Here is a 12,316-nt window from a genome sequence, read left to right as displayed (position 1 = left end):
TCTGCAGGAGTTTCCCCTCCTTTACCGCCATTGCTCTCCCACTGCCATCATGCCCCGCCCAGCCGCCGAGGGCATATGTCTTTCATGGTAGCCAGGATGCTGGTCTAGGATGCTGGTTTTCAACCTTTTTTCATTTGTGGACCCCTTTGGAAATTTTGAATGGAGATGTTGGACCCCTTTGAATTGTAAACATGGGTGTTCATATACTTTTGATTGATCATAGTCATCTTTGGCAGACCCCCATGGGTCCAAAGACCACAGGTTGAAAACCACTGGTCTAGGAAATGTATGAGAGCCAAGGGCTTTGTGTGATAGCTTTTACTGGGCCAGCTGTTTAGTTGGGAGAGATGCTGGATGTCTTTCTCTTGTGTATCAAATGCTTTTCCTCAGGTCATACAAACCCCCTTCCCTCTTAAAACAGTCTATAATGCTTGACTAGTTAAAGTTAAGGCACTTACCACTCACCTCCACTAGAAGCTACACATCACTTTATTGACACTCATAAAAGTATGTCTTTAATCTAAACTGCAGCTGCATTTGCTCCAAACTATCTGTAACTGTAGAAAGAGAGAATTTTTGTGATTTCCTAGTTGGTCTAATAAAAGGTATCATCTCTGAACCAAGAATTTTAGAGTTTTGCATTCCATAACTCTAGAAGAAACCCATGTTGTCCTAAACCTTAGTTGAAACCTAAACCTATTCAAACCAATTGTCCTTTGACTTCCAGGATACTGTATCTGTGCATAGACCCAGCTTCTACGCAGACAGGTTCCTACGGTTCATGTGCAACACAGCATTCAAGAAAATACCATGTAAGTGTTTCTTTGCAGTGGACTGCACCTTCCTGCTTAGCCTTGTTTGGAGAGCAGATAAAGGAAGGGTGTTTGACTAGTAGGAAGCTTATTGTGCTGCATCAGGGTTTTTCTTGGTGGCAGGAAGATATTTTGCCCCACTGAACACAAGTAACAAGACTTAGAGGAAAAACCTTCTCTGTCAGCTTGTTCCTTCACAGCACAGCATTTTTTTTCTGCATCCATTGAATGAAGGGATTGAGGCTATTGCTGTCAGACCTCATGGTGGCTTTTAGAGAAGGGGATGCTGAGATCTCCTTTTCTTCTGTCTTCCAGTGAGACCTTCTCCTTCAAAAAAGAGCCGGTCAGGCACGACTGTCCAGCGGAGGACGGGGCAAAGTGGAGCTCCCATCCAGGCCCAGTTGTCCTGTGAAACAAAGGCACAAGTAATGACAGAAGCAGACGTGGAGCAAGGTTGGTGCCAGCACCAGAGAAGTTGGGTGAAGGGAATTGCCTCTGAATCCTTAAAGATCAGATTTGTTGGATCAAAACTTTCCATTGATTAGCTTTGGGTGCATTATTATCCGTTTTCAGTGACTCTGCCAGGCTGCTGATGGGGCCTGTTCTGGGATAACGTGCAACAGCAAGCCGACATGAATGCTGTATCAGTTAAGGACCCTTGGATTTATTCCAGGTGTCAGCAGACCCAGAGGAGTTCAGGCTTTCCAAACTATCCCTCACAGTCCACATAGGCACCTCCCAGCTCTCAGTCCCTTTTTCCTTAAAGATAGAATAGTAGAATATCTATAGACGTGTAAGCATAATTAGCTTTGGAGACCAGTGAAGCTAAGAAATGATGAGATGCTAGAAGGCATTGGGCACTGTTGAATTACAAGTATATCCAGTTCTGACAGGCTGTGGAAGGGGGACAGTAAAAGCTTGTAGTTCAGGGTGTATGCCAGTCCTTAACTGTCAGAGACCAGCATGAGCCTTAGGCAGATCTGCCTCCCACAGGGTTCCTGCAGTATCTGTCACAGATGGGAAACTATCGTGATTGGATTGCTGGTCTGATCCAGGACCTTGATTCCTGCGGCCAGGTTCTCTTCTGGTGTATCATTCCCTGCCTGATAGTGCTCTCCTGTGTATGCAGGTCTCAAGCTTAACATTCCCACTGATGCACTAAGTATACAGGACCCTTCTGTTTTCGGGCCCCTGCAGGATTGCTTGTAATGTGATGTAGCTCAGGAGAACTGCTGAAGATCTTGATGCCCAATGAGTTCTTGCCATTCATGTAGCACAGTGCTCTTGATCAAGCCCTGGATGGAACAGCCTGCTCTGTGCTCTTCCACCAGGTTCGCATCTTGGCCGCCCAGATCTCCTTCCCCGAACACCTCCGGCAGATGAAGCTAACAGTGATTCCATAGCGACAACCTTGTCCACCTCTTCTCTGGGCAGTGGTGGCCTCAACTCTCCAGCAAACAGGTAAGCCCTTTCCAGGTGCTCCCATGCATGGAAGGACAGCATTGCTGGCAAACTGGGCATCTTCCACTCCAGGACTGATCCATGCTGCTTTGGAATGTGATTTGGCATGCTTACTGAAGCGTACACCTCCTTGGAGCAGTTCTCACATACCAGGCTGGTTGTTCCATCCACTCCAAGCACATGCATGGTGTCCTTATTATGTCTTGTCCTTATAACATGTGTAGTGATTTGTTTGCAGATAAGTCATGGCTGTATCTTCAGCTTTTCTCAGGTGGGAACTTTCCTGGCCTCTCAAATTCTGCTCTTTTTTTGATCATTTGGAAAAAGAGCTTGACATGAATCATTTAGTGATAAGGAGAAGAGCATGAGTATAACAGTGAGCAAGGTTGAAAGAAATAACTTGATTTGATTGAGTGTGCTCAGCTTCCATTGGCTCAGTAAGAAATCAAGAATGAGGCTGAAGGTGAATAACAGATGCCTTGTTACTTCTTCAAAGTAAGGTGCTTGGCCAGCAGTGAGGAAGTACTGAGGGGACTGCCTTGAATGTTTGCTTTGTTGCAAAGGGGGAAAGAACAATCATGGGAGACCTGTGGTGGGGAAAATCCCTTTTATGGAAGCCCACAGATCCTTTGTAGCAGTAACTTCCCTTATCACCAGTGATCAAAAACCTTTTGTTCCCAATCAGAGTCCACAGACTGCAGAACATCACACCCCCAACCTAACATCTGGCTCATGTTCCTTTCTGGCCAGAACTGAAGTATAAAATTTCTGATGCAATCTCAGTCCCCCAAACATCTTTGTAGGGATCCTGACAGCTTCTCCTTTTCAATAAAACGGCATGTCTGAGGCTTTATTTTTGTTTGTTCACCACTGAGGGTCTCTCCTCTTTTAATTCCTGCTCAGGTCAGTGGGAGTGCAAGTTCACAAATCCGAAAGCTCAGCAAAGGATTTGACTAGAACCTCTCCTGGCATCTGCTCAACTGGGTGAGGGTGAAACCGGACTTTGCCTGAAACCTCTTAAGTTTTAAACACTGGTTCTCCTGTCTGTAGAGGAATGGAGCCCATTTGTCCGGAGAGAGCCGGCCTCTTTACTACTCGGGGGCTCTAGGGGGTCTGTTTGCAGTGAGTTGACCTTTTTATGTAATACAGTACCCTTGAATGCAGTTGGTACCTCTCCAAGATGCAATACCTTTTTAAGGGCATTTGTAAGCTTACAAATGAAGCAAGAAATCCCTTGAGGGATATGGTGTCATCGTTGTATGATCTGGCATTACCCACGTTTAATAGACGGGTTTGGTCATGGTGTTCCATCGGAGCTGGAATCCTGTGAATAAATCGCTGCAGTGAGACCTGAGTTTTGTGGTTAGAGCAGTGGTCTCTTGGAGCTTGCATTCAAACTCGGGCGCTGTACAGAAGGGATAGCATGATGGCATTGTTTCATCCTTTTACAGCAGATCTTTACAGGGAAGCAGAATGTCTCCTCTATAGAGTCAGCGTGTCTGTGCCTGTAGTTACCACTCACCAGGGAATCTCATTTCTTTGTCCCATGTAGGTCACTAGTATTGTGGACTCACAGCTCCGACAGCTATTCGTTTAGAACGCTTCTCAGCTTCCGCTCGCATAGGTGAGGGTAAAGATGTAGACCCCACTTCTAGACACGAGAGAGTCAGCCTCCTAGCTCTTGGTGACAGGTTGATGTAACAGCCTGCCTCTCTGCTTATCCTGCTTTGTTCATTCTGTATGCAGAAGCCCATATGCCTCTTGCAGTTATGTAAGCTATACTGGGTAGCAGCATATGCTTACAGTAAGCTCTGGGTACCCTACAGCTTCCATGGACAGATATATGCAGCTATCCCTGTAAAGCCCAGTGCTGTTGACAGATCTCCATTGCCATACTGGATTGAATCATTCATCCACTAAGGCCAATATCGACAATGCTTCAAGGCAAGGCACGGTGCTGTTTGGGTGGGAAGGAGCATTTCTCCTTGATGGCCCTAGCAGTTAGCATGTTTGCTGTCCACTGACCACTCTTTTTACTGAGTGTCAGAAGAACTTGGCACTGAGTTAAAACTCCCCAGGGTTCTCCCTGGACCCATAATTATCTGACGGGGCAGAAGCATTAATCAGCATTTGCAAATCGCCATGAGATCTCTGATTAAAAACCCTACTATGGAGAAGTGCTGTTGTGTGCAGTCAGCATCTCTAATAAGGAATGCCAGAACCTGAGCTTCCTTGTGAGTTTAGCTGGCCCTCTGGCTGGGTCCCCTGGCACTGAATTAATGTCCTTAAATTCTCCCAATTTTTATGAAGAGCGTTTCATAGGTGCTTTCACCAGGCATTTCTCTGTAGCCAACCCTTGACTGTAATGGTTTAATTGGGGTAATCCTGCCCTGAGCTAGGGATGTAAATGATTAAATGATTGGTTGTTTAAACCCAATAATAACCAGTTATAGTTTAGTGTGGGACAGGGTCAGCCTGGCAGGGGAGGGGAGGAAGGGAAGCTGGGCAGTGCCCCAGCAGGAACTGGAAGGCAAGAGAGAGGGAGGGGGGTGCAGCGGCAAAGTCTAGTACCTACAGCTAGGCTCTGGACCCCAGTGCGGCTGCTTGCAGCCTCCCTGCTGCCTGCAGTAAGCAGCCTGGGCTCCATGGCAGGTGGCACGGGCTTACCCAGAGCCTGGGCTGCTCACAGCAGGCAGTGGGGGGGCTGCAAGCAGCTGCACCAGGGTTCATTTAGCCCAGCTATTGGGTACTAGTCTCATCATCATCATCATCCCCTCCTCCCCCCCCCCCTCAAGAAATGTAGCTCAGCCATACCAATTAACCATTGTAATTACAACAGGTTAAACAGATTTGTTTTTAATTGGTATATACTTCCCTATCCTGAGCTTGGAGCTAGATTAGGTGGCTGCTTGAGGTCCCTGCTCTCCTATGATTCTAAGATTTCCCTTCTTGTGCCGTCAGCGCAGCTGAAGCGTTCAGGCAGCATTGATTATTTCTTCTTTTATTTCTGCTTAGGTCAGTGGGAACAGAAGCTTGCAGTTCAGAAAGGTCAGCAGCGGAGGTAGCTAGCATGCCCCCGAGTACCAGCTCCAGTAGGTGAGGCTTAACTTAGGCAAGGAAGATGCAGCATTGTATTAATTGCCAGCCAGGGTATACAATGGTGTCTGTAACAAAGAATTCCAGAGCCTGAACGTCCTTTTACAGTTTATAAATTTTCATGATTTTTACGTTTTTAAAAAAACGTTCTATGGGGATTCTAACCAGGCACTTCCACCGATGTAAATTCAGTCCATATGGAACTTGTATGCACATTTGAGCATCTCCCATTTCATCTTTGCATAGGTCAGTAGGAACGACAGCTCACAATTCAGAAAGCTCCACGGAGGAGGTAGCTAGCACAGCCCTGAGTTCCTGCTTGTATAGGTGAGGCTTATCTGGGTAGGGGAGATGTAGTTTTTTGCAGCTGGGCCCAGCTGTGTTCTAGGCATGAGGACCTGGACAGCTCTGACTGCAGGTCCCTTCCAACCCTACTTCTCTGACTTCTACGATGTGGACACCAGCAAACAGATGTTGAGCACAGGGCATGTGTTTGTAGGGCAGCCATTTGTCATGCAGTGAAACATAACAGCTGGACACCATCACATGTTCTGCTCTGCTGGTTGCTTTTACATATCTGAGATGCTTTACACCACATGGCAAGACCTGTGCTTCCAGCAGGCCCTGGAAGCTGACTGTGGGAGGCTGCATACCTCCAGCTGTCTCCCTGCAGACATGACCCCTCATTTAGGTTCTAGTGGCTGTCTTGAAATAAAGGGACCTGCAGTATGTTTCACATGCAGTCTGTGCTCAAGGGTGTTCAACCCCCTGGCCTACAGGCTACATATAGTCTGGACTGTCATGTCATCTGGCCTGCAGGGCTCTCCACAGTTCCAAAAATATGGCAGTGGAGGAGCAGTGGCAGCACTTAATTGCTACTCCTGCTGCCAAATTTCCCAACCTATGGGGAGTCCTTCAGGCAGATAGCATGGCCCTGTGTGCTAGACTGGGCACCGGGTGCTGCTGTGTCACAGGGTAGGATCTGACCCACAGAGTGGCCCCATACCCCTCATCCCGCCCATGGAACTGAAGGGCTGAGTGACATCGATCTAGGTCATAGATTCACAACTGGATGCGGGAGGAGTCAGGTCACACAAATGTTGGGGGTTTCCTCTTGCCCATTTCTTCCCCCTATCATGCATGTTGCTAATCTAAACCAGTTTCTAAATGCTGAGGAGGAGGAGCCAGAGTCCTGAAAGGCAGGGATACAAGGGAAAAGGGGGCTGTTTTCAACTGATTTACAGTATAAAGCAATGAAAAATTAGCTTCCTGCTCACCCATAGTCTAAAAGGTCAGGTCTCCTGTCAGCTTTCGGTGCACATGCAAGTTATAGAGGCAGATTGTTGTCATTCTATGAATTAAAAATGCATCATGGGACAGAAGAGGGTTAGAAAGAAACTGAATGTCAAATAAGGGCTTGTGAATCTGGAAGGCCTAGTAAATGCCAATGTGAGCAGTTGGATTGTTGGTGCCTTTATCTGATCTCCAAAACTAGCTTCCTGTGGGATTCTGGATATCCACTCTGGAGCGCTGAGGAGCTCTGCAGAGGGGAACAGTGTGTAATTGGACAAAGTGTTTCACGTCATGTTTAAGATGCTTGTTTACACAATAGCAATTAAGCATGGGGGCGAGAAGGCATGTGCAGAGAGAGCAAACAGGAGGGATGAGCGTGTTAGGGTTGGACGTGCATTGGCTTTGACTTTGTGTTTCCTTATGAGTCACTGCTCAACAGCGGCCCTTGAAACACGCCTCCAATAGAAGGCTCCTCTAACAGCTCTTGCTGGAATAAAATACCTGCCAGTTTCATTCACAGCGTGCTCTGTCCCAGGAAGAGGCAGTAACAAATGACAGCCTTCCTGTTGGGTGCGGAGGAGACAGCCAGCTGTTTCCCAAGAGCTGATAGTGCCTTTACAGGCCTGTCTACTAGCTTGGCAAATGAGCCAGTGGCTGTGGCCCCATATCGGTGCCTTCTTCATATTTGAGTATCAGCTTGTCAGGAAACCCCAAGACATGAAGTATTGATGGCTTATTTTAAAAACTGCTTTATAGGTCTCCTTCTTGTGTTTCCTCAGTGGCTCACCAGGGCCCTCCCTACCAGAGCGCACCGCAGAGCTGAAAGAACAGTTTGAAGACCTGCCCGAGACGGAGATAAGCTTTGTAAGTGCCTGCGTTCCAACACCAGCAGCTAGGAAGATGCTGTCAGGTAGCTTGATGCACCCGATCAAAATAGGCTTTAACTCTACATCGCCCTGAAAGTGGGTGGAAACGCAGGTTGTGCTGAGTGTACAAAAAGCAAGGCATGGAAAGGACTAACTTTCTCTGTTCTGAGAGACTCCAGCTGTGACCCAGTCTTGTAGCTGTCCCCCAAAGGGCATGAGATTGCAGTAGGTCCAGAGATGAGAATGGAGTGGAGATAGCTGTGCTTCCTAGCCTCAGGGGTACCTGAGAACAGAGCAGAGAATGAAACCGGCCAGGCTTGGTTTTGTTCTCAAAGCTGAAAGGAAACTAAGAGCATCCCTTACTGCCAGGCTGATCAGGGACATACACCTCTGTCCCAGTCCCTGTTGCTGCTGCTGCTGCCTGGTGTATGGTGTAGAATGGACCATGCGAACATCTTGGTTCCTTCACACCTCCAGAAGTGGGGCTGTGCTTTGGAATACTTCTTACTCTCTGCTGGGTCCTGGAGCTTGGAGGACTGTGTGCGGGGGGAGCAGCTGCAGTGGCAGGGACTAGAACCAAGAGCTCCAGCATGTCCCTGGCCAGATGGACTGACAGCTGTTGGGTAATGTGGGGGTGTGCTTGCTAGGTTGCAGCAGGTGAGGACACTGAGTAGGAACGTTTCGCTGCAGTCTGGGGTGCTGTTGGGGAGGAGATCTGCCTTCAACCAGTGTGTGAGCAAGGGCTTCCTGCCCCCAAGTCCCCTTGGGTATTCAGGGCTGGGGGCTCTCTAGGGTTTTCAGGATGGGGGTTGCTGTAGTGGGTGCTCCCCAAGGCTTCCCCACTGCTGAGAAACTGCAGGGTGATGAAGCAAGTTCAGTAATTGTTGTACACGTGCTTTGTGAAGGAGCCCCCACCCTCCACCCCCAATTGCATCACCTTTTGAAGATCAACCCTATTAAAAAATGATACTCTGGCCCTTGTGACTGAGCTGTTAATTTGACCTTCTCTGACTGAAGGGTTCCCATCCCCTGATTTGAGATTACATCCTGTAGGAGTGTGTGTCTCAGCTAGTCCAGAGAAACCAGAAGGCGCTGAAGCTAGTTTAGAAGGGGAAAGCATGGCTTCAAGACATGTGAGCAAGTGCTTGGTCCTGGGCAGAGACAAGGTGCCGGCCTCTTATTTGCCCCCAGGACTTTAACTCAGCAGCTTTCACCAGCAGAAGAAATTCTTTCAAATGGTTTGGTAGAAGGCAGGGCTGAGTGACACCTAGTTAAGCCTTTAAGATGCCATCCTGCCCTGCCTGACTTTACTTGTTTCTTTTTCTGTTTTCTCTTCGCAGTGAAATGACATGGGGAGAATGTTGATGTAAGCAGAAGACTTCTCCATACTCTGTCCGGTCTGTGGAGTATGATGCAGATTCAGCCCTTGATGCTGATTTATTTTTTTTAGAAACCTTTATCTGGACAAGAAGGCCTAGAAGCTGGGAGACTGGGACGTACTTGGTGACATAGTATTAACAGAGACTGAGTCTGGAGCAGCCGCCTCTTTGGAATGCCTCCTTAGAGTCTCCTTTTTGAGCAAAGCCCTTAAAGAAGGGAGCTGGTTGCAGCCAGCATGTTTTCTGCTGTCGTCCTTTCTTTGTAGCCTGGCAGGAACAAGGCCAGTCACCTCAGAGGAGCAGGGGCTGCTTGCTATGGGCTGAAGCCCATTCAGGAATGGGAGCCAGCTTTCAGAGAGAGCGTGAGTTGCTTCGGGACAAGGACAAACCTTGCTAGAAGAATGGCCAACTCTCGAGAGTTCTGGGGGATACAGACATTGGAGCCTCGTTGGAACAGTCTGCAACAGATCAATGTGGTTTTTTGGTTTTTTTATTATTATTATTATTATTTTTAAACGTTAATTTAAGTTTGTTTCTTTTCTTGATGTTAGTTGTCATTTTATTTTTAGTCAGTAATAATTATACCCATTCTGGGGGGGTTGTTTTTTGTTTTGTTTTTTTTAATTTAAAAATCTCTATTTTTATCAGTGTTCCACCGAAAATAGGGTCCCATGTGTGAAGGGAGCAGAAGGGGAAGTGCCTGTTCTCCCATGGGACTGGTATCGATCATGGAGGTCTCTTTTTTTGTCAGCCACTCTTTCGACACGATGTTGTCCCCAGAAGGTGACGTAAAACAGCCCTCACCCCCACAACACTTGGTGCTTTATCATGGTTCGGTGCTTGGAGGACTTAGAATGTGCAAAGCTTTTAAGGTGTCAGGGAGGTTCAGAATTGCTTTGTCGTGTTTGAAACTAACCCTTTTCAGTCTCCCCCGTGACTGATACGAGTGCAAAGACAAGGGGAGATCTTTGTAACTGGCTCAGTTTTTGGGTTTTTTTAAGCTTTTCAGTGTTTCTAAGCAAATGGACCAAACCTATCCTGCTCACAGGGTTTTTTCCCCTTTCCTCCCTCCCAGTATTATGTCCTTTATTGGGGTCACCACTTGGAAAACCTCACACTTTCTATAGGCAAATTTCTTTTTGATAGCTCTGCTTGTCTCTTGCCCCATCAGCTGCAGGCTTAGCATACAGTGCTCTCACAAGCCCCAGACGGAGATTCCCACATATGTGATTGCCAGCTGTCTGTGCATAGTGACGAAGTGTGTTGCACTCAGATTCCAAAGCTCCGCCTTTTGGTTTTTTGGGGTTTTTTTTGTTTTTTAAAGGAATAAGCTTGGAAGGTTGAATTACTGTCCCATGCATATAAACCTTAACTGAGCTGTCTTCTGCAGACACTTGTCTAGACAAGTCCGAGCATACATTGAACTGACTTATTTTCACTAAAACGATTTTTTTAATTAAAAAGAAGCAAATCATCTGCCTTTTTCATCCCCCCGCAAAAAGATTGTAACCCTCCTACCCGCTCCTTTTGTATAAAAATAATAATATTAAAAAAAAAAAAAAAACCAACATAGCCTTGCAATAGCGCAGGGCTTTTGTGTGCTTTTATTAGCAAGGTTTGCTAATAATACTGAAGAATGTAGTGGTTGAGAAGGTTTCTTAAGTTGATGCATCGGAAGCTGAGAGATTTTTTTTTTCTTTTCCCCATCACACTTTAAACTTTTGGAGTGGATGAAGTGGAAGCTATTGTTTTCTTTTGTGTTAAGGTTACCTTTGAAAAGACCAAGTGGAATGGCCTTACTCGGAGCCTGGTGTCCAAAACCAGAAGGGTTTGGTCCGGGGTGAGAACAGTTCCCTTCTTGTCCCATAACTGGCATCTGACTCTTAAGAGTTCTAAAATGCTTATCACAAATACAGCAGCAAGACGTGTACCCAGAAAATCAGCTTAGTGACAGCTGGAAATGTCTCTGGTAGAATTTCCCTTCTCCAGCAGGTTACACTTTATATCAGAAGTAACTGTCTATATTAGACGCACAGTTTCTTATCTTCCCTCCTAACTCATATTTTTTTTGTTTTTGTTTTTACCTGGAGGAAAGACACCAATTCTCAATCTTTTTTTTTTCATGATTTAATATTTATGAAGTTGTATTTAAGTGTTTAATAGTTATTCAGTGAGTAGGGAGGGCGTTTAACATTTATATCTCTTGTGAATATCAAAACTCTGCTTTGTAATGGTTTTTAAAACAGAAGTGCTTTTATTTGGCATTTTACAAAGAAAAGTGGCAGGTGATGGATTTTTAACCTAGTAAAACTCGATCGGCTTAACTTCATTGCAAAGGTTTTGTTATCTTGCCAAAGGCTTGGGGGGGGTTGGATTACAACCAGTAGCATGTTGTCTGGCTCGCTGTGCACACGTGTGTTGAGAGGGATCATGCTGCTGGTTGCCAGACCTCTCTTTGTCCTGACACCACGTAAATGCCATGCAGCAGGAGCCCTTGCTTCCTGTGGTGTCTAGCAGGGAGGGTCTGGCCTGCAGAGCCTACACCCATGTGAAGCAACTCATGCCGCATCGTGAATATCGTCTTTTTAACCTTGTAACATTTTTTGCCATCCGTTGGCTGTTTAAACAGAGTATTCGAAGCAAAAGCTGTCTCTTCTCAGCCTGTCTTGCACAGGGGAATTGCTCTGTGATGAGACCTAATATACAGTATGCTACTAAAACCACATGTCTCTCTTTTTTTCTCTCTCTCTCTCATTTCCAGCTGATGGGGGTGGGGTGGAGTAAGGGGAAGTTCTTCATCGGGTTCCAAAGGGGTAGGAGGTGTTGTACATGAATAACCCTGCCTGCCTTGACCGGGTATCTATAAATGCCACAGCCTGCCTGCCTCCCCCAGCGCAGATAGCTCAGCCTTTCACAGGCATCTCCTGCCATGCTGTTCTTCACCAGGCTGTGGGCTGACTGCTGCGTTGTGATGCACAGCATGTCCCAGTTTAGGTGTCCGGTTCCCCTGGGCTAACCTGCCTGCTTCCCAGTTGGAGCAGAAGCCTGACTTTTTTTTTTTTAAAGCATTTTGCAGTCCTCTGAAAGCCACAGGCCTCACACTTTTACCAAAGGTGGGGAGTGGGGAAGGAATAATAAGCTTGAACTCCTGAGGTCATCTCTCTTTCAAGTTCAACTTTGCCTCTTCCTAACCTGCTCTTCTCTGAGGCTTGTACACTCATACAGTTTGCTGTAGTGGTGACTGAGGAATGCCGGCTCTATTTCTGCCTTGTTTGTGTGCTCCAACACATTAACAGAAGCATTAGAAGAGTGAACTGGCCCTGTGAGCTTGCTTCTTCCATGGCAGCGCCTTGCTGGGTGGTCCCAGTACTGCTTGCTGGAAGGCCCGTTTTTGCTGTTTCTGCCTTTA

General features: G+C 46.7%; 1 protein-coding gene across 11 annotated transcripts in view; it reads left to right on the top strand.

Moving 5' to 3' along the window:
* The window catches only part of PIP5K1A (phosphatidylinositol-4-phosphate 5-kinase type 1 alpha), a 35,699-nt gene extending 24,072 nt beyond the window's left edge, over positions 1 to 11,627 (top strand). For 2 of the 11 annotated variants that reach the window (XM_090056361.1, XM_090056363.1), the window contains exons 11-17: positions 728 to 812; positions 1,128 to 1,265; positions 2,144 to 2,273; positions 3,177 to 3,257; positions 5,289 to 5,369; positions 7,442 to 7,572; positions 8,869 to 11,627. In XM_090056361.1, the coding sequence (XP_089912487.1) occupies positions 728 to 812; positions 1,128 to 1,265; positions 2,144 to 2,273; positions 3,177 to 3,257; positions 5,289 to 5,369; positions 7,442 to 7,572; positions 8,869 to 8,876 (654 nt within the window). In that variant the 3' untranslated portion in view covers positions 8,877 to 11,627. Of the gene's footprint in view, positions 1 to 727; positions 813 to 1,127; positions 1,266 to 2,143; positions 2,274 to 3,176; positions 3,258 to 3,825; positions 3,898 to 5,288; positions 5,370 to 7,418; positions 7,573 to 8,868 lie in introns of all 11 variants that reach the window. The other 9 variants (XM_090056360.1, XM_090056365.1, XM_090056362.1 and 6 more) reach the window with 9 other exon arrangements.
* Positions 11,628 to 12,316: the final 689 nt, after the last annotated feature.

Source organism: Crocodylus siamensis, chromosome 6, assembly GCF_052110815.1.
Source record: "Crocodylus siamensis isolate JL-2025a chromosome 6, ASM5211081v1, whole genome shotgun sequence".
In the NCBI taxonomy this organism is placed as follows: Eukaryota; Metazoa; Chordata; order Crocodylia; family Crocodylidae; genus Crocodylus; species Crocodylus siamensis.
Note: the sequence above shows the minus strand (reverse complement) of the source record. Positions and strands in the feature narration are given on the sequence as shown.